The sequence below is a fragment of the Pseudophryne corroboree genome, chromosome 1 (genome assembly GCF_028390025.1).
Source record: "Pseudophryne corroboree isolate aPseCor3 chromosome 1, aPseCor3.hap2, whole genome shotgun sequence".
Taxonomy (NCBI): domain Eukaryota; kingdom Metazoa; phylum Chordata; class Amphibia; order Anura; family Myobatrachidae; genus Pseudophryne; species Pseudophryne corroboree.
In genome coordinates this window covers 726,820,002-726,840,727 of record NC_086444.1, presented here as the reverse complement: position 1 = coordinate 726,840,727, position 20,726 = coordinate 726,820,002, and the positions used below count along the sequence as shown (strand labels likewise).

Genomic DNA, 20,726 nt, shown 5'->3' with positions numbered 1-20,726 from the left:
ATACATCACCTGAAGCGCATTCATCAGAAGTCAGTGTCAAGTTGTGAAACTTTGGGTAAGAGCGTAAGCAGTCCACTGACACCTAAATCCCTTCTTCCTCTTATACCCAAGCTCCTGCAAGCCACACCACCAGCTCCCTCAACGTCAACTTCCTCCTCAGTCAGGAACGTCAGTAGTCCTGCAAGCCATGTCACTGTCAAGACTGAGGAGTCCTCTCCTAACCGGGATTCCTCCGGAGGATCCTTGAGTGGTATGCCTGCTGTAGCTGCTGCTGCTGTTGTTGCTGCTGGGAGTCGATCGTCATCCCAGAGTGGAAGTCGGAAGACCACTTGTTCTACTTCAACTAAGCAATTGACTGTCCAACAGTCCTTTGTGAGGAAGATGAAATATGACAGCCGTCATCCTTTTGCAAAGCAGATAACTGAGGCCTTGACAGCTATGTTGGTATTAGACGTGCGTCCATTATCCGCCATTAGTTCAGTGGGACTTAGAGAATTGTTTGAGGTACTGTGTCTACAGTATCAAATCCCATCTAGGTTCCACTTCACTAGGCAGACGATAACGAGAATGCACAGAGACATCAGAAAAAGTGTCCTCAGTTTCCTACAAAATGCAGTTGTAACCACTGTCCACTTAACCACGGACATGTGGACAAGTGGAACAGGGGAGACTATGGACTATATGACTGTGACAGCCCACTGGGTAGATGTATGGCCTCCCACAGCAACGACAGCAGCGACACCAGTAGCAGCATCTTGCAAATGCCAACTCATTCCTAGGCAGGATACGCTATGTATCACCGCTTTCCGTAAGAGGCACACCGCTGACAACCTCTTACGGAAACTGAGGGACATCATTGCACCATGACTTACTCCAATAAGACTCTCCTGGGAATTTGTGATATCGGACAATGCCACCAATATTGTGCGTGCATTACATCTGGGCAAATTCCAGCATGTCCCATGTTTTGCACATACAATTAATTTGATGGTGCAGAATTTATTTTTAAATTACAGGGACGTGCATGAGATATTGTCGGTGGCCCGAAAAATTGCAGGTCACTTTCGGCATTCAGCCACTGCGTGCTGAAGACTGGAGCACCATCAAACACACCTGAACCTGCCCTGCCATCACCTGGAGCAAGAGGTGGTAACAACACTCTATATGCTTCAGATCATGGAGGAGCAGCAAAAGGCCATTCAAGCCTATACATCCACCTACGATATAGGCAAAGGAGGGGGAATGTACCTGACTCAACCACAGTGAAGAATGATTTCTCCAACCCTTCGAAATTGCCACACGTGAAGTCAGTTCAGACACTGCCAGCTTAAGTCAGGTCATTCCCCTCATCAGGCTTTTGCAGAAGCAGCTGGAATGAAGGAGGAGCTAAGATGGAGTGATTCTGCTATTATGTTGGACTTGTGGATGGAGCCCTTCATTTGCTTTGCCAGGGTTCAAGTGTGGTCAATCTGTTGAAATCAGAGCACTACATTTTGGCCACCATGCTCGATCCTAGGTTAAAAGCCTACATTGTATCTCTCTTTCCGACACAATTCTGCAGAGGTGTAAAGACCTGCTGGTGAGAAAATTGTCAACTCAAGCGGAACCTGACCCAACAATAACTCCTCCACTTTCTCCCGCAACTGGGGCTGCGAGGAAAAGGGTAAGATTTCATAGCCCATCCACTGGCGGTGATACAGGGCAGTCAGGAGCGAGTGCTGACATCTGATCCGGACTGAAGGACCTTCCAACGATTACTGACATGTCTACTGTCACTGCATATGATTATGTCACCATTGACAGAATGTTGGACAATTATATGAGTGACATCATCCAAGTAGGCATCTCAGACAGTCCGTACATATACTGGCAGGAAAAAGACAATTTGGATGCCCTTGTACAAACTAGCTTTATTTTACCTAAGTTTCCCCCATCCATTGTGTACTCCGAAAGAGTGTTAAGTCACTTTGTCAGCGATCGGCGTAGGGGGTTACTTCCACAAAATGTGGAGAAGATGATGTTCATCAAAATTAATTATAAATTCCTCTGGGAAGACCTTAACCAGCAATTGCCTCCAGAAAGTACACAGGGACCTGTGATAGTGGATTCCAGTGGGGACGAATGAATACTCTGTGAGGAGGAGGATGTACACACTGAAAGTGGTGAGGAATCGGAGTATGAGGATGAGGTCGACATCTTGCCTCTGTAGAGCCAATTTGTGCAAGGAGAGATTGATTGCTTCTTTTTGGTGGGGGCCCAAACAACCTGTCATTTCAGCCACAGTCATGTGGCAGATCCTGTCGCTGAAATGATTGGTTTGTTAAAGTGTGCATGTCCTGTTTATACAACATAAGGGTGGGCGGGTGCCATACTGTCTGACACTACCGTATATGTCAAGTGGTACTGCCATTTAATTCCAGTGATTTGGATGTATAATTCCAGTGATTTTGCCTTTTAATTCCAGTGATTTGGACGTATAATACCAGTGATTTGGACGTATAATTCCAGTGATTTTGCCATTTAATTCCAACTGCAGTGCCACTCCTAGATGGGTCAGGTGTTTGTGCCGCACACTTGTGTCGCTTAGCTTAGTCATACAGCCACCTCGGTGCAACCTTTTGGCCTAAAAACAATATTGTGAGGTGTTCAGAATAGACTGAAAATGAGTGAAAATGAACATTATTGAGGTTAATAATACAGTAGGATCAAAATTACCCCCAAAATCTGTGATCTTAGCTGTTTTTATGTCTTTTTCTAAAAATCATCCAGATCCAAAACCAAAAGCAAAACACGAAAGGGTGTTTTTTGCAAAACCAACCCAAAACAAAAACACGAGCTGGGATTTAGAACCAAAACACGAAAAGTTCCTCTAGTTAAGATATGAGCAGACAGATGCATAACTTAAACTGAAACACTGCTGGGCGGAGTTTGCATAAACAGTCACAGAGGTACCAGTGTTAAAATAATAGCAGACAGATGCATAACTTTAACCGAAATACTGCTAGGCGGAGCTTGCATAAGTCACAGAGATACCAGCATGAGTATATAGCAGACAGGTGTATAAATGTTGACTGAAACGCTGCTAGGCAGAGTTTGCATGAACAGTCACAGAGGTACCAGCATTAAGATAATAGCAAACAGGTACATAAATTTAACTGAAACACTGCTGGGCAGAGTTTGCATAAACAGTCATAGAGGTACCAGCATTAGACACATTCTTGGACATAATCATTAACCATAACATGAGTCACTGAGAGCACATAACCAGAAGGAACAATCGCTTTTTCAATAATTCAGCAGCAATAATCAAGGGGAATTACATCCCTACCCCCTTTTCTGACAATGGGGCACTGCACTAGTCAGGAGCCTACCCCCTTAATAAACTACGTGCGGGGCAACAAAATGAGGGGAACCTACCCCCTTAATAAACTACTTGGGGGGGGCAACAAAATGAGGGGAACCTACCCCCTTAATAAACATTTCCAGAGGAGGCCACAAACATAATGTGGGAACCTACCCCCTATAAAACAACTTGGGCTAGGGACATTTGGTTTTAGTTGAGCCTACCCCCTTTTCTGAGTGATGGCAGTGGAAGGACATAAACTAGGGCAGATTACAGCAGTGGAAGGGCATAGAGTGATCTCACCCTTGTTGTGGCTCTTTCGCCAGCTTCCGACCTGGTCTTGGGTCTTCGGCACCACCTGGGATACAAAGTACCGCACTGGGGATGCACTCTTGTCCTGAGGTCGGTTGTGTTCCGGGAGTCTTTTCTTCCTCTGCAGGCTCCGGTCCACGCTGTCCTCCTGCCTCCGGTCCGCTCCGTCCTTATGACTGCCAGCCGGGGTCCTCAGCGGTGCCTGTGCTCCTTGGGTCTGCTGGTCTTCTCTGCAATCCGCTGGACTCCTTCTGGCAGGGCTGGCTCAGCGCTCCTCTGTGGTCAGTGTCTTCCGTCACTTTCCCCAAATCTGGCAGTGATGCGGGCGTGTTTCCTGTCTTGCAGAGTCTTTACAATGCCAATGTCCACCTCTCCGCAGGGCTATCTTCTCTTCTGTCATTCTGGTCCCAGCGACTCCACGACACCCGTTCTCTGTCCCGGTACAGCAGGTAAGGCAATTCCTCTTCTCTCGCCAGGGCAGACTCCTCTCCTGCGCTGTGGGGGCTGCTTAAATCCATCTCAGTCTCTTTGGACTAAGGGGGTCATTCTGACTCATTCGCATGCTGCTTTTTTTCACAGCCGTGTGAACGGGTCTGAGCTGCGGCTGCGTGTGGGCCCCAATGCGCATGCGCCTCCTTGCCCGGCGATGGCCGGCGCCAGGCAGCGACCAGAGCAATGACAGAAGTGTTCGCAGTGGCGAACACTAGCAGTTTGACAGGCAGAAGGCGTATCTAGGTGTCAACTGACCGTTTTCGGGTAGTGGTGATGTGAACGCAGGCGTGTTGAGGCATTTGCAGGGCGGGTGTCTGACGTCAATACCGGAACCTGACAGGCTGAAGTGATCGCAGTGGGTGAGTAAGTCCGAAACTACTCAGAAACTGCACAAAATGTTTTTGCATAGCTTGACTGCACAAGCGATCGCACCCTTGCTGTGCAAAAAAACTCTCCCCCAAAGGCGGCTTCTATTTGATCGTACGGTCAGCAAAAAGTTGCAGCGTGCGGTTAACTCTAAATGACCCCTTAAGTCTCCACTTGTTCCTAAGCCCCAGCAACATCCCGCCCCATGGTTCTTCTGCCCTGCATCCTGGGGGGGCCAATAAGAAAGAGGTCCATGCTCCCAGGAAAAGGTGTTGCTGGCCAGGGAAGGTAAAGTTTGCCTGACATTGGCGCCAAAGCTCTCCTGTGAAAGCGGACAGGGATAGAAAACTATGGCTCATACTGCTCTATAGGCTCTGTGAATATTTTACATAAGAGAGGGGGCAACTGACACCAAGTGCCCTGTATATGGATTCAAATAAAAAAAAAATTGTGCATACATATATGGGCTATTACACCAGTCATTTCCCCACTTGAACTACCTGCCCCTATCAGCTCACATCCCCACACACTGCCTGCTAATCCCAGCCAGCTCTGCCTCCAGCCACCAATGCATCTCCTGTCTGTAACAGCTACAGCTTCCACATTCAGTACCTGTATAAGTCCATTCAGTCAGTGTGAATCATTATCTTCCACTGCCTCTGATTAAGGCCCCATCCCCATCCTGAATCTGGCCCTGCACCCTGTAGTCCGAACCAAGGTCAGCCTCCTCCCACTCTGATATCAGAAGTCCTTGCTCCTTGAAGGAAGGGAAATGCAGAGAAGGGCAGTCACATAACAGTGAGAGGCTAAGCAGCTGCACCGTCCACACACAGTAGGGCTCTGAGACACTGGAAGGAGGTGCAATCCAAAGAATGCAGATAGATGGGATCTGATCCCAATATCTTGCAGTCTGCACCAACGGACGCCGCCCCCTCTGCCTTGAAGTTCCAATACACTGACTGCAGCGTATCAAAGCAGTGAAACCCCAGGTGCAATTTGATATATTGGTATAGAACACAGGAGGTTTACAATAGACACCAGTGGAATTGTAAAATGGAATTTAGGCCACACAATGACTAAAAAACTGTAACTAGTAAATAAAAAGCAGTATTAGAGCCAAGGAGTGGTGGTGATATTAGCGATAACAGAAATCTCACATCTGATGAGCTAGGTGCTGCAAATGCTGCACAGCAAGTTGAGCAAGGTCATACATGTGCAGTAGCACCCTTGGTAAAGGAGCCCACCTGAAGTCACTGTAAGGAGCAGCTCACTCCTCTCCAGCAAGAGAGAGTTTGTGTCAGTCTGTATACAGTGGTGCCAAGGGGGGGTGGGGTACTCTCTACCCGGGTCCGGGCATGTTGGAGAGCCTGGCGAGGACCCAAGACCTGCTACCCCCTAACCTTCCCATTGCAGAGGTACTTGTGTGCAAGCAGAGAGAACTGGCTGCTGTAGCAGCCTCTCTTCCCAGCACAGCACACGGCACATGCTGCTGTGTACTGCGTTGGGGAGAGAGGCAGAAGCCAGTCAGTCCTCTTTCCCCTTGTGTTATGTGCGGGGAGCAAGCACTTAAGATTGCACCTGCCCGCCCCCAACTTCCTCCTGCCTCTTCTCCACTGCCGCTCACCACCCACCACATAAAGGACTAGCGCCCCCCTATGAGGCATGCAGGGCCACAGTCTAAGCCCATCCCCCCATATCCGGGGCCCAGCAAGGCTGACGGCGCCCCTGTCTGTATACAGTATATGTACTAGAGAGTGAGAGTGTGTCAGTGTGTGTATGTATGAGAGAGTGAATGTGTCTCTGTGTATATGTACACTGGGCCTAATTCAGACCTGGTCACTTGGTAGCGTTTTTTGCACCGCTGCGATCAGGTCAGAACTGCGCATGCGTATGCACTGCAATGCGCAGACGCGTTGCACAGGTACAAAGCGGATCGCCGCTCAGCGATGGGTTTGTGCGAAGAATCCATCTGCACAGCGGTTCGCAAGGAAATTGACAGGAAGAAGATATTTGTGGGTGGCAACAGACCATTTTCAGTGAGTGGTTGGAAAAATGCAGGCGTTCCCAAGCGTTTGCAGGGCGGGTGTCTGACGTCAATTCCGGGCCCGGAAAGGCTGAAGTGATCGCAGCGGCTAAGTCCTGGGCTACTCAGAAACTGCACAAACTCTTTTTGTACCTCTCGGCTGCACATGCAATCGTACACTTGCACAGCTAAAAACACTGCCCGGTAGGCGGCGACTATGCGAACGCAGGACTGCAAAAAAACCCTAGAGAGCAATCAGGTCTGAATTAGGCCCACAGTACAAGAGGGAGTATGTGTCATCGTGAGTGTAAGTACGGTATGCATGAGAGAGGGAGTGTATGTCACTGTGTGTATACTGTATGTACTGTATGATAGAGGGAGTGTGTCTGTATATTATTGCATTTATTACTTATAGTTAGAGACCTGCGCAGACCCAACTGTTTTGGTTTGGTTCAAATTCATGATCGTGTTTTTGTTCGGAATTATTTTTGGTTTGGTTTTGAATTCCTTTAAAATCAATAAAATATTGATTAAAAAAAAATCACAAAAATTTGATAAACAGCTAAAATCATGTAATTTGCACCTGTTTACATGGAATCCAAAACCCAAAATTGTTTTTTAAATCCAAGTTCCAAACTGACAATATACCCAAGCCGAGACCCTGTTTTACTTAGAACCCAATAGTGATTCTGAATCGGGACTCGACTTTATTGAAAACCCCTAAATTCGGGTGTGCTTGTATTTCAGAAAAATTGAACCACACATCTCTTTAAGTCAAAGAAGAGAGGGAGAATGAATTGTGTGCAGTGGGGCGGAGCTAAACAGGATTGAAAAGGGCTATAAATAAACCAGCCAGTATTTACCCTGCACAGAAACAATATAACTAGAGATGTGCAGCGGGTATTTTTCTTTTTGTGTTTTGGATTTGGTTCCGCAGTCGTGTTTTGGATTCGGACACGTTTTGGCAAAACCACCGTTTCGGATTTTTGTCGGATTCGGATGCGTTTTGGATTCGGGTGGGGTTTTTAAAAAAAAAAACCCTCAAAAAGAGCTTAAATCATAGAATTTGGGGGTAATTTTGATCCTATAGTATTATTAATCTCAATAACCATAATTTCCACTCATTTCCAGTCTATTCTGAACACCTCACAATATTATTTTCAGTCCTAAAATTTGCACAGAGGTCACTGGGAACTAAGCTAAGCGACCCAAGTGGGTGGAACAAACACCTGGCCCATCTAGTAGTGGCACTACAGTGTCAGACAGGATGGAACTTCAAAAAATAGTCCCCAAACAGCACATGATGAAAGGATAAATAAAAAAAGAGGTGCAAGATGGAATTGTCCTTGGGCTCTCCCACCCACCCTTATGTTGTATAAACAGGACATGCACACTTTAACAAACCAATAATTTCAGCGATAGGGTCTGCCACAATATTGTGGCTGAAATGACTGGTTGGGTTGGGCCCCCACCAAAAAAGAAGCAATCAATCTCTCCTTGCACAAACTGGCTCTACAGAGGCAAGATGTCCACCTCTTCCTCATCCCCCGATTCCTCACCCCTTTATCTGTGTACATCCTCCTCCTCACAAAGTATCAATTCGTCCCCATTGGAATCCACCATCATAGGTCCCTGTGCACATTCTAGAGGCAATTGCTGGTAAATGTCTCCACAAAGGAATGTATTATAATTAATTTTGATGAACATCATCTACTTTACATTTTGTGGAAGTAACCTCCTATGCTGATCGCTAACAAGGTGACTGGCTGCACTAAACACTCTTTCGAAGAACACACTGGAGGGGGGGGGGGGCAACTTAGGTAAAGTAAAGCCAGTTTGTGCAAGGGCCTCCAAATTGCTTCTTTTTCCTGCCAGTATACGTACGGACTGTCTGACATGCCTACTTGGATGCTTTCACTCATATAATCCTCCACCATTCTTTCAAGGGTGACAGTATACGACATGTCAGTAATTGTTGGCAGGTCCTTCAGTCTGGACCAGATGTCAGCACTTGCTCCTGACTGCCCTGCATCACTGCCAGCGGGTGGTTTTGGAAATGTTATCCTTTTCCTGGCAGCTCCAGTGGCGGTAGAAAATGAAGGAGGAACATCTGCAGACTTGTGTCTGCCGGAAAGAAAGATACAACGTAGGCTTTAAACCTAGGATCGAGCACGGTGGCCAAAAGGTAGTGCTGTGATTTCAACAGATTGACCACCCGTGAATACTGGTTAAGCGAATGAAGGGCTCCATCCACAAGTCCCACATGCCTAGAGGAATCGCTCCATTTTAGCTCCTCCTTCAATCTCTCCAGCTGCTTCTGCAAAAGCCTAATGAGGGGAATGACCTGACTTAAGCTGGCAGTGTCTGAACTGACTTCACGTGTGGCAAGTTCAAAGGGTTGGAGAACCTTGCACAACATGGAAATCATTCTCCACTGTGCTTGAGTCAGGTGCATTCCCCCTCCTTTGCCTATATCATAGGCAGATGTATAGGCTTGAATGGCCTTTTGCTGCTCCTCCATCCTCTGAAGCATATAGAGGGTTGAATTCCACTTCGTTACCACCTCTTGCTTCAGCTGATGGCAGGGCATGTTCAGGAGTGTTTGCTGGTGCTCCAGTCTTCAGCACGCGGTGGCTGAATGCCGAAAGTGGCCCGCAATTTTTCTGGCCACCAGCAGCATCTCCTGCACGCCCCTGTCGTTTTTCAAAAAATTATGCACCACCAAATTAATTGTATGTTAAAAACATGGGACGTGCTGGAATTTTCCCACATGTAATGCACGCACAATATTGGTGGCGTTGCCCGATATCACAAATCCCCAGGAGAGTCCAATTGGGGTAAGCCAATCTGCAATGATGTTCCTCAGTTTCCGTAAGATGTTGTCAGCGGTGTGCCTCTTATGGAAAGCGGTGATACAAAGCGTAGCCTGCCTAGGAACTAGTTGGCGTTTGCGAGATGCTGCTACTGGTGCCACCGCTGTTGTTGCTGCGGGAGGCAATACATCTACCCAGTTAGCTGTCACAGTCATATAGTCCTTAGTCTGCCCTGCTCCACTTGTCCACATGTCCGTGGTTAAGTGGACAGTGGGTACTACTGCATTTTTTAGGACACTGAGGACACTTTTTCTGACGTCTGTGTACATTCTCGGTATCGCCTGCCTGAAGAAGTGGAACCTAGATGGGATTTGATACCGGGGACACACTACCTCAAGCAATTCTCTAAGTCCCTGTGAACTAACGATGGATACCGGATGCACGTCTAACACCAAGATAGTTGTCAAGGCCTGAGTTATCCGCTAAGCAACAGGATGACTGCTGTGATATTTCATCTTCCTCGCAAAGGACTCTTGGAAAGTCAGTTGCTTACAGGAAGTAGTACAAGTGGTCTTCCGACTTTCCCTCTGGGATGACGATCGACTCCCAGCAGCAACAACAGCAGCGCCAGCAGCAGTAGGCATTCCACTCAAGGATCCATCGGAGAAATCCCAGTTAGGAGAGGACTTGTCAGACTTGCCAGTGACATGGCCTGCAGGACTATTGGCGTTCCTGTCTAAGGAGGAAATTGACATTGAGGGAGTTGGTGGTGTGGTTTGCAGGAGCTTGGGTACAAGAGGAAGAAGGGATTTAGTTGTCAGTGGACTGCTTCCGCTGTCACCCAATGTTTTTGAACTTGTGAATGACTTCTGATGAATGTGCTCCAGGTGACGTATAAGGGAGGATGTTCCTTGGTGGTTAACGTCCTTAACCATACTTATTACAGCTTGACAAAGGAAACACATGGCTTGACACCTGTTGTCCGCATTTCGGTTGAAATAATTCCACACCAAAGAGGTGATATTTTTTGTATTTTGAACAGGCATGTCAATGGCCTTATTCATCCCACGGACAACAAGTGTCTCCCCGGGTGCCCGACTTAAACAAACCACCTCACCATCAGAATCCTCCTCGTCAATTTCCTCCTCAGCGCCAGCAACACCCATATCCTCATCTTGGTGTACTTCAACAGTGACATCTTCAATTTGAATATCAGGAACTGGACAGTGGGTGTTCCTTCCAGCACTTGCAGAGGACATGCAAATGGTGGAAGGAGCCACCTCTTCCTGGCCAGTGTTGGGAAGGTCAAGCATCGCAACCGACACAATTGGATTCTCCTTGGGGATTTGTGATTTAGAACGCACAGTTCTTTGCTTTGCTTTTGCCAGCTTAACTCTTCATTTTTCTAGCGGGAGGATGAGTGCTTCCATCGTCATGTGAAGCTGAACCACTAGCCATGAACATAGGCCAGGGCTTCAGCCGTTCCTTGCCACTCCGTGTCATAAATGGCATATTGGCAAGTTTACGCTTCTCCTCAGATGATTTTAATTTAGATTTTTGGGTAATTTTACGGAACTTTTGCTTTTTGGATTTTACATGCTCTCTACTATGATATTGGGCATCGGCCTTGGCAGACGACGTTGATGGCATTTCATCATCTCTGCCATGACTAGTGGCAGCAGCTTCAGCACTAGGTGGAAGTGGATCTTGATCTTTCCCTATTTTACTCTCCACATTTTTGTTCTCCATTTTGTAATGTGTGGCATTATATTCCAGTAATATATCTGGAATTAGACAGCAGTAATGTCTGGAATTAGATACCACTAGATAGATACCAGATACCACTGTGACTGGAATGATGATGACCTATGCACAGTGACAGGACACTACCACCGCACCCTACAGCAGCAAGATGCAGCACAAGATACTGGACTAGTATTAGTAATGTACTGTAGTAGTAGTACTGAGCACCACAATGCAGCACAAGACAATGAGCAGTGATAATGAGCACTGATGATGATACTACTGAGAACTGACACTGAGCAGCAAGATGCAGCTCAAGACACTGGACTAGTATTAGTAATGTACTGTAGTATTACTGAGCACCACAATGCAGCACAATACAATGAGCAGTGATACTGAGCACTGATGATAATACTACTGAGAACTGACACTGAGCAGCAAGATGCAGCACAAGAGAGACACTGTATTTGTATTACTGAGCAGCAATACGCACTGACACTGAGCACTGATATTGAGATTTGCCACTGAGAGAACGTAGCCACGTCCTCTCTGCTCTCTCTACAATGCATGAGTGGAAATGGCGGCGACGCACGGCTCTTTATATGGAATCCGAATATCGCGAGAGTCCAACAGTGAGATGATGAAGTTTTCCCTCGTTCGGGTTTTCAGAGTCAGCCGGGAACAACAGAGCCTGCCTCGGAACCATGTAAACCACGTGGAGTTCGGGGGGGGGGGGGGGGGGGGTTGGTTCGGTTCTCGGAGAACCGAACCCGCTCATCTCTAAATATAACCCACCTAAATCTATTTATCTATGTACAGGTTATATCTACCCCACCTGCAGTGCACATGGTTTTGCCCATTAGAGGAAGAGTTTGCTTTTGCAATCAACGTTCAATTAGGCCCTAAGTGTGCGTACTTTGCGTATGTATGTGCAGTGTGTGTGTGTGTGTGCACTGTGTGTATGTGTAGTGTGTGTATGTGCAGTGTTTGTGTGTGTGTGTGTGTGTGTGTGTGTGTGCGCAGTGTGCACTGTGTGTGTATGCACTGTGGATGTGCAGTGTTTGTATGTGCAGTGCGTGTGTGTGATGTGAGCAGTAGGGGGGCAATGAGCTTTGATGGGAGGAATGTGAGCAGTAAGGGGGCAGTGATTGGTGGGGGAGCAGTTATGTGGGCAATGATGTGCGACAGGGTAGTGAGCTGGGGGACCAGTGAGGAAACCACTGTGAGCTGGGGAAGGGGGAAATGGAGACAGATATAATAGGGGTAACAGAAGGGGACAGGGAAGGGGGAAATGGAGACAGATATAAAAGTTACCTACCTCCATATGTAAAGATATGTAGGTAGGTAACTGTTAGATAATTTTTTTTTTTGGGAGGGGGAGCCAATAATGTTGTGCCTAGCAGTGACCTGACCCCTAAATGCACCACTGATCCTCCCCATGGTTGAATTACATGTGGGCAGGAGCTAAAAATGTTGGCAGAGTGTAGCGGTGTTGGATATGGATGTTAGTCCACACAATGGCGCTTAACCAGATTGGAGGTTTATTCAGAGAACAAAGGTAACAGTTCGTTATACACGAGAGGTCCTGCTGCAGCAGGAACTTACATCAAAGTGACAGTGCAGTACAGCTTTTTCACAGCGGCTACACATATGTAGGGTGTGGCTGCGGACAGACAAGGTCACACTACGCAGGAGAGCATAAGCTGCATGTCCGTGGAAGTTTGTCTCTCCCAGGAAGAACTCGGTATAAGTGCATGGTCCTGCCCGGACAGTAACATCAGGCACCTGCTCCCGCATTGAGCTGACACTAGAGGGTAAACGCTTGAGCAGGGAAGCTGCCACGGAGACAGATCGCTGAGTGCTCTATTCTCTAACAAAAAATACTCTCTTTTTCTTTGAGTAGTTTTCCAGTCTCCTACGTTAATAGGAACAGCTCATTACCTATTACAGAATTCAAAAACATTAAAAGATCCCAGTTCAAAGTTTTCAGGTCAAGAAGTTTTATCACTAGAAAATAATTTCAGAGAAAATTCATAGGTTTTTTTTTATTTTTAACGTGATCAAACTGCATCTCAAAAATCTCTGTATACAAGATTCAGAAACATATATAAATGTGTTTAACTTACTGGCACAAATGAATCTTTTCGTAAGCACACAATGTCACCAACTTGTATATCTTTCCACTTCAAGTTTTGCAGGCTGAATAAACAAAGATTTAAGAAAAAGCAGTTTTTTAAATAATACATTTCTCAAAAAACTATAACTGTAAAATAATATACTGTATGGTATGGATTTGTTTTTTACTTTTTTGGGTTATAGTTAAACATACAGTATATTTGGTAGTTTTTGATATATACAGTTTTTATTTATAAATAATGATTTATATTGTCAACTACTAAGCTCCTTGGATCATTGCCTGTGATATAGAGTAATAGCTGGAAGATGTTTTCTATTGTTCACTTCAATTCAATTAGAAGAGTTGGGTCTTGCAAGCTTTTTACATGGCAAATTCACACAATAAATTTAATTTGCAATTCAATTCCAAATTCCAAGTAAAATTAACTTTATTATGTGCACATTCCCCTGAGCAGGTGAAAGAGTTTGGACAGTCACCATAACAGGGCTACACTTCCAACATTTTCAAATTTGTATAGAACACTGAAAAATCACCCCCCAACACCACATTTTAATGTTTCCAAAATACCATAAGCATTTTAATTTGCTGAAAAATACTTGCTATTTTTCTACCATTAATAACAATGAAAAAAAAAAAACTGCTGTATTTGACATCATGTAAGAACCTCCAATACTTTGTATATGGCCACTAACAGCATTCTTTATGGCCCTGCTATCTTACTTGCCACTTTTCGGGGTTCACTATGATATCCATACTTTCTCCCAGGCTTATTGTAGAAAAATTGTACGTAATCACCACGCTGTGTGCAAATCATAATTTCTCATACGTCCTAGAGCAGAGGTTCTCAAACTTGGTCCTTGTGGGCCCACACAGTGCATGTTTTACAGGTCTCCTCACAGAATCACAAGTGAAATAATTAGCTCCACCTGTGGACCTTTTAAATTGTGTCAGTGAGTAATTAATACACCTGTGCACCTGCTGGGTTACCTGCAAAACATGCACTGTGTGGGCCCACGAGGACCAAGTTTGAGAACCTCTGTCCTAGAGGATGCTGGGGTCCACTTCATGACCATGGGGTATAGACGGTTCCGCAGCAGCCATGGGCACTCTTAAGACTTTCCAATGGGTGTGAACTGGCTCCTCCCTCTATGCTCCTCTATGCCCCTCCTCCAGATCTCAGTTTTAGAAATGTGCCCAGGCAGACTGGATGCATTCCAGGGGAGCTCTACTGAGCTTCTCTGAAAAGACTTATGTTAGGTTTTTTATTTTCAGGGAGAACTGCTGGCAACAGTCTCCCTGCTTCGTGGGACTGAGGGGGCAGAATTAGGAACCAACTTCCTGAAGAGTTTCATGGCTCTGTTTCTGGCTAACAGGACACCATTAGCTCCTGAAGGGTTCTGAATGCTAGCCGTGTCTAGATGCTCACTCCCACAGCACGCCGTCACCCCCCTCACAGAGCCAGAAGTCAGAAGACAGGTGAGTAGAAGAAGACAGATCTTCTATCAAGAGAAGTGATGGCTGAGGTACAGCGCGGCTGGCAGGAGCGCAGCGCACCATTGCTGGCCACACACATAGGCACTGCAGGGTGCAGGGCGCGGGGGGGGGGGGGGGGGCGCACTGGGCAGCAAAAACACATCTATAAACTAGAGATGTGCACCGGAAATTTTTTTGGTTTTGTGTTTTGGATTCAGTTCCGCGGCTGTATTTTAAATTCGGACGTGTTTTGGCAAAACCTCCCTAAATTTTTTTTTTTTGTCAGATTCGGGTGTGTTTTGAATTTGCGTGGTTTTAAAAAAAAAAAAAACCCTCAAATACAGCTTAAATCATAGAATTTTGGGGTAATTTTGATCCCATAGTATTAACCTCAATAGCCATAATTTCCACTCATTTCCAGTCTATTCTGAACACCTCACACCTCACAATATTATTTTTAGTCCTAAAATTTGCACCAAGGTCGCTGGATGACTAAGCTAAGCGACCCAAGAGGGCGGCACAAACACCTGGCCCATCTAGGAGTGGCACTGCAGTGGCAGACAGGATGGCACTTAAAACAATTGACCCCAAACAGCACATGATGCAAAGAAAAGAGAAATGAGGTGCACTGTGGTCGCTGGATGGCTAAGCTAAGCGACACAAACACCTCAATATCACAGGAATTATCGTTCTAATCAATGGTATTATTGGTCCAACTCACTGGAAAAAATGACAAAATCCCTGTAATCATTTGGCAAGATCACTGTAATTAATAATTAATTAATTCTAAATCACTGATATTAATTGGTAAAATCTCGCTTTCGCCTGCCTAGTAATGTGGAATCTAGATGGGATTTTGTACCGGGGACATAATAACTTCATCAATTGTCTAAATCCCAATGTACTAATGGCGGAAAATGGGCGCACGTCTATCAGCGCACTGATTATACTGATCTCTGATTTTACCGATCACTGATGATACTAAGGAGAACCGAAACTGAGCAGCGAGAACAGCACTGGACTATTGTACTGTAGTATACTGGTCACCACAATGCAGCACTGACACTGAGCACAGATATTAAGCACTGATCAGGATACTAGAAGTGACACAGAGCTGCAAGATACAGCAATGGCCTACTGTACTGTACTATATGTATATTGCTTGTCACCAAAATGCTGCACTGTCCTACTATATACTGCTCACAATAATGCACCACAGATATGGATAGTATACTTGACACAGAGCTGCAAGATACAGCAATGGCCTACTGTACTGTATTGTATGTATGCTGGTCACCAAAATGCACCGTCCTACTATATACTGCTCACAATAATGCAGCACAGAGATAGTATACTTGAGACAGAGCTGCAAGATACAGCAATGGCCTACTGTACTGTACTGTACTATATGTATACTGCTGGTCACCAAAATGCTGCACTGTCCTATTATACTGCTCACAATAATGCAGCACAGAGATAGTATACTTGACACAGAGCTGCAAGATACAGCAATGGCCTACTGTACTGTACTATATGCATACTGCTGGTCACCAAAATGCTGCACTGTCCTACTATATACTGCTCACAATAATGCAGCACAGAGATAGTATACTTGACACAGAGCTGCAAGATACAGCAATGGCCTACTGTACTGTACTACTATAATTATATACTGCTGGTCCCCAGACCCCACAATGCAGAAGACTGAGCACAGATATTTGCAGCACACTGACCACAGATATGGAGCGTTTTCAGGCAGAGAACGTAGATATTTTCAGCACACTGAGCACAGATATTTGCAGCACACTGAGCACAGATATTTGCAGCACACTGAGCACAGATACGAAGCTTTTCAGGGAGAGAATGCAGCCACGTCCTCTCCGTTCAATCTCCAATGCACGATTGAAAAAGGCGGTGATATACGGCTCTTTATATAGAATACGAATCTCGCGAGAATCCGACAGCGGGATGATTACTTTCGTCCGCGTTCGGGTTAACTGAGCAAGGCAGGAAGATCCGGGGATGCCTCGGACCCGTGTAAAATAGGTGAAGTTCGGGGGGGTTCGGATATCGGAGAACCGAACCCGCTCATCTCTACTACACTGCTCAAAAAAATAAAGGGAACACTAAAATAACACATCCTAGATCTGAATAAATGAAATATTCTTATTAAATACTTTGTTTTTTACATAGTTGAATGTGCTGACAACGAAATCACACAAAAATTATCAATGGAAATCAAATTTATTAACCCATGGAGGTCTGGATTTGGAGTCACCCTCAAAATTAAAGTTGAAAAACACTCTACAGGCTGATCCAACTTTGATGTAATGTCCTTAAAAGAAGTAAAAATGAGGCTCAGTAGTGTGTGTGGCCTCCACGTGCCTGTATGACCTCCCTACAACCCACACAAGTGGCTCAGGTAGTGCAGCTCATCCAGGATGGCACATCAATGCGAGCTGTGGCAAGAAGGTTTGCTGTGTCTGTCAGCGTAGTGTCCAGAGCATGGAGGCGCTACCAGGAGACCAGCCAGTACATCAGGAGACGTGGAGGAGGCCGTAGGAGGGCAACAACCCAGCAGCAGGACCGCTACCTCCGCCTTTGTGCAAGGAGGAACAGGAGGAGCACTGCCAGAGCCCTGCAAAATTACCTCCAGCAAGCCACAAATGTGCATGTGTCTACTGAAACGATCAGAAACATACTCCATGAGGGCCCGACGTCCACAGGTGGGGGTTGTGCTTACAGCCCAACACCGTGCAGGACGTTTGGCATTTGCCAGAGAACACCAAGATTGGCAAATTCGCCACTGGCACCCTGTGCTCTTCACAGATGAAAGCAGGTTCTCACTGAGCACATGTGACAGACATGACAGAGTCTGGAGACGCCAAGGAGAACGTTCTGCTGCCTGCAACATCCTCCAGCATGACCAGTTTGGCAGTGGGTCAGTAATAGCATTTCTTTGGGGGGCCGCACAGCCCTCCATGTGCTCGCCAGAGGTAGCCTGACTTGAAAACAAAACAGGTGATCCTTCTTGCGCTTATACTAGATAGCAGCCTTTAATCCCACAAACAAGAAACCTTCACCGTGGTTTCAACATATCACACCAAACACAGAAAGTGTGAGAGAAAATGGCGCAACTAGACACTTCTAGAGACGTAAAAAGGATTGCTTACACACTGGTATTTTTAAATGCGATAGGTAACGATACACCTTCCCAACATATGGACACTAAAATGATAATAAAAGAATACAGAACATAGTGTAATCCAGTTAAGTCAGGTGGTGTTTCTTTTATTCGTTACTGGTCCCACTCACATGGTATAGATGGTATATTTGCATGTAGAAACCATATACATTGTAGGGGCTAAGGAAGACAGCAGCCAGCAGGTGCAGATGTATAGTCACCACCAATCCTGGTTATTTTGGAGTATCCCCACGCTGTCCGGTGTATCCTTCCAATGCTCCCGTCAATCCAGCATAAAGAGTCCCAGCTTAAGCGCTTTCGGATATTAAATCCTTCATCAGAAGCATGATGATTCCTTAGCCCCTGACATCCATGCTACATCTCTTTGTTGTTATGCTGTTTTTTAACCTGTGTTTGTGAGTGTTTCCATTAAAATATTAGTTCCTTACCTATACACAGACGATATTGCACTATTTTAATTCTCTTCATTTTAAGTGCTTCTTGGAGATTATACATCCCTATTCCCGTGGAGTGGAAGCGGTTATATACAATGTATATGGTTTCTACATGCAAATATACCATCTATACCATGTGAGTGGGACCAGTAACGAATAAAAGAAACACCACCTGACTTAACTGGATTACACTATGTTCTGTGTTCTTTTATTATCATTTTAGTGTCCATATGTTGGGAAGGTGTATCGTTACCTATCGCATTTAAAAATACCAGTGTGTAAGCAATCCTTTTTACGTCTCTAGAAGTGTCTAGTTGCGCCATTTTCTCTCACACTTTCTGTGTTTGGAGAGGTAGCCTGACTGCCATTAGGTACCGAGATGAGATCCTCAGACCCCTTGTGAGACCATATGCTGGTACGGTTGGCCCTGGGTTCCTCCTAATGCAAGACAATGCTAGACCTCATGTGGCTGGAGTGTGTCAGCAGTTCCTGCAAGACAAAGGCATTGATGCTATGGACTGGCCCGCCCCTTCCCCAGACCTGAATCCAATTGAGCACATCTGGGACATCATGTCTCGCTCCATCCACCAACGCCACGTTGCACCACAGACTTCCAGGAGTTGGCGGATGCTTTTGTCCAGGTCTGGGAGGAGATCCCTCAGGAGACCATCCGCCGCCTCATCAGGAGCATGCCCAGGCATTGTAGGGAGGTCATACAGGCACGTGGAGGCCACACACACACTACTGAGCCTCATTTTGACTTGTTTTAAGGACATTACATCAAAGTTGGATCAGCCTGTAGTGTATTTTTCCACTTTAATTTTGAGGGTGACTCCAAATCAAGACCTCCATGGGTTAATAAATTTGATTTCCATTGATAATTTTTGTGTGATTTTGTTGTCAGCACATTCAACTATGTAAAGAACAAAGTATTTAATAAGAATATTTCATTCATTCAGATCTAGGATGTGTTATTTTAGTGTTCCCTTTATTTTTTTGAGCAGTGTATAAATTGGCAAAAAAGGGCATAAGATGCCCAGGCACAGCCCTACCCCAGCCAGTATAAATATTATGGTAGTCATTCCGAGTTGTTCGCTCGGTATTTTTTTCTCGCAACAGAGCGATTAGTCGCTTATGTGCATGCGCAATGTCCGTAGTGCGACTGCGCCAAGTAAAGTTGCTATGCAGTTAGGAATTTTACTCACGGCATTACAAGGTTTTTTCTTCGTTCTGGTGATCGTAATGTGATTGACAGGAAGTGGGTGTTTCTGGGCGGAAACAGGCCGTTTTATGGGTGTGTGCGAAAAAACGCTACCGTTTCTGGGAAAAACGCGGGAGTGGCTGAAGGTACGGAGGAGTGTCTGGGCGAACGCTGGGTGTGTTTGTGACGTCAAACCGGGAACGACAAGCACTGAACTGATCGCAGATGCCGAGTAAGTCTGGAGCTACTCAGAAACTGCTAAGAAGTGTCTATTCGCAATTCTGCTAATCTTTCGTTCGCAATTTTACTATGCTAAGATTCACTCCCATTAGGCGGCGGCTTAGCGTGTGCAAAGCTGCTAAAAGCAGCTAGCGAGCGAACAACTCGGAATGAGGGCCCATGAAAAGTTTCTGAGGTAAAAAGGGCGGAGCTTCTTCCTCAGGCAGCCAGCACACTGCTCAGCACCATTTTCTCTCTCAGGCTGCAGAGACTGGTCCTCCTTCACTTCTGACTACAAATATCAGGGTGCAAAACAGGGGGGGCACAAGCAAATTTGGTGCTTTACAAGTGTGTTTTACTGTGTAAAAAGTGCTGCACGTCAGTGGGAATTCTTTGTTCACAGGCATTAGATACTGGCGCTGGGGTTGTGAACTGGCTGCTCCTAAACTGTGTCCCTCTGACAGATTTTACTGTGGGTCTGTCCCCTATAAGTCCCAGTGTGTCTATGTGTGTGTTGTACACGTGTGTAAGACATGTCAGAGGCAGGGAGTTCCTCCCCGGAGGAAACCATTTTAGGGACACAGAAGTGTAATGTGGTGGCGCTGCCGGCACACCAAGAGCCTGCATGAAAGAAATACGTGATAGTATGCATCATATCAATAGGATATTAGATAAGTCTGAATCTCATGCTGAGTGCTGGAGAAAATCTGTGGAGGATGTGATTTTTCAGGGCTCTGTTTTTCCATCCGCAGGTGACCCTTCTGGGTCACATAAGAGACCATTTGTGAATATTGTGAATACTGATACCGACACGAACACCGATTCTTGTGTCAACAATAGTGACTCCAGAGAAATAGATCATAAATTGGCAAACAATATACAATATATGATTGTGGCTATAAGGGAAGTTCTGGAAGTCACGGAAGTCACTCCTGTACCTCAGGAGAAGGCTTATTTCTATAAAG

At 45.7% G+C, this 20,726-nt stretch overlaps 1 protein-coding gene across 1 annotated transcript in view; it reads right to left on the bottom strand.

The window, feature by feature from the left end:
• Positions 1 to 20,726, bottom strand: part of LOC135046821 (phospholipid-transporting ATPase IK-like) — a 1,701,102-nt gene that overhangs the window by 1,010,999 nt on the left and 669,377 nt on the right. The window contains exon 7 of the mRNA XM_063955407.1: positions 13,219 to 13,291. Within this exon, the coding sequence (XP_063811477.1) occupies positions 13,219 to 13,291 (73 nt within the window). The remainder of the gene's footprint in view (positions 1 to 13,218; positions 13,292 to 20,726) is intronic.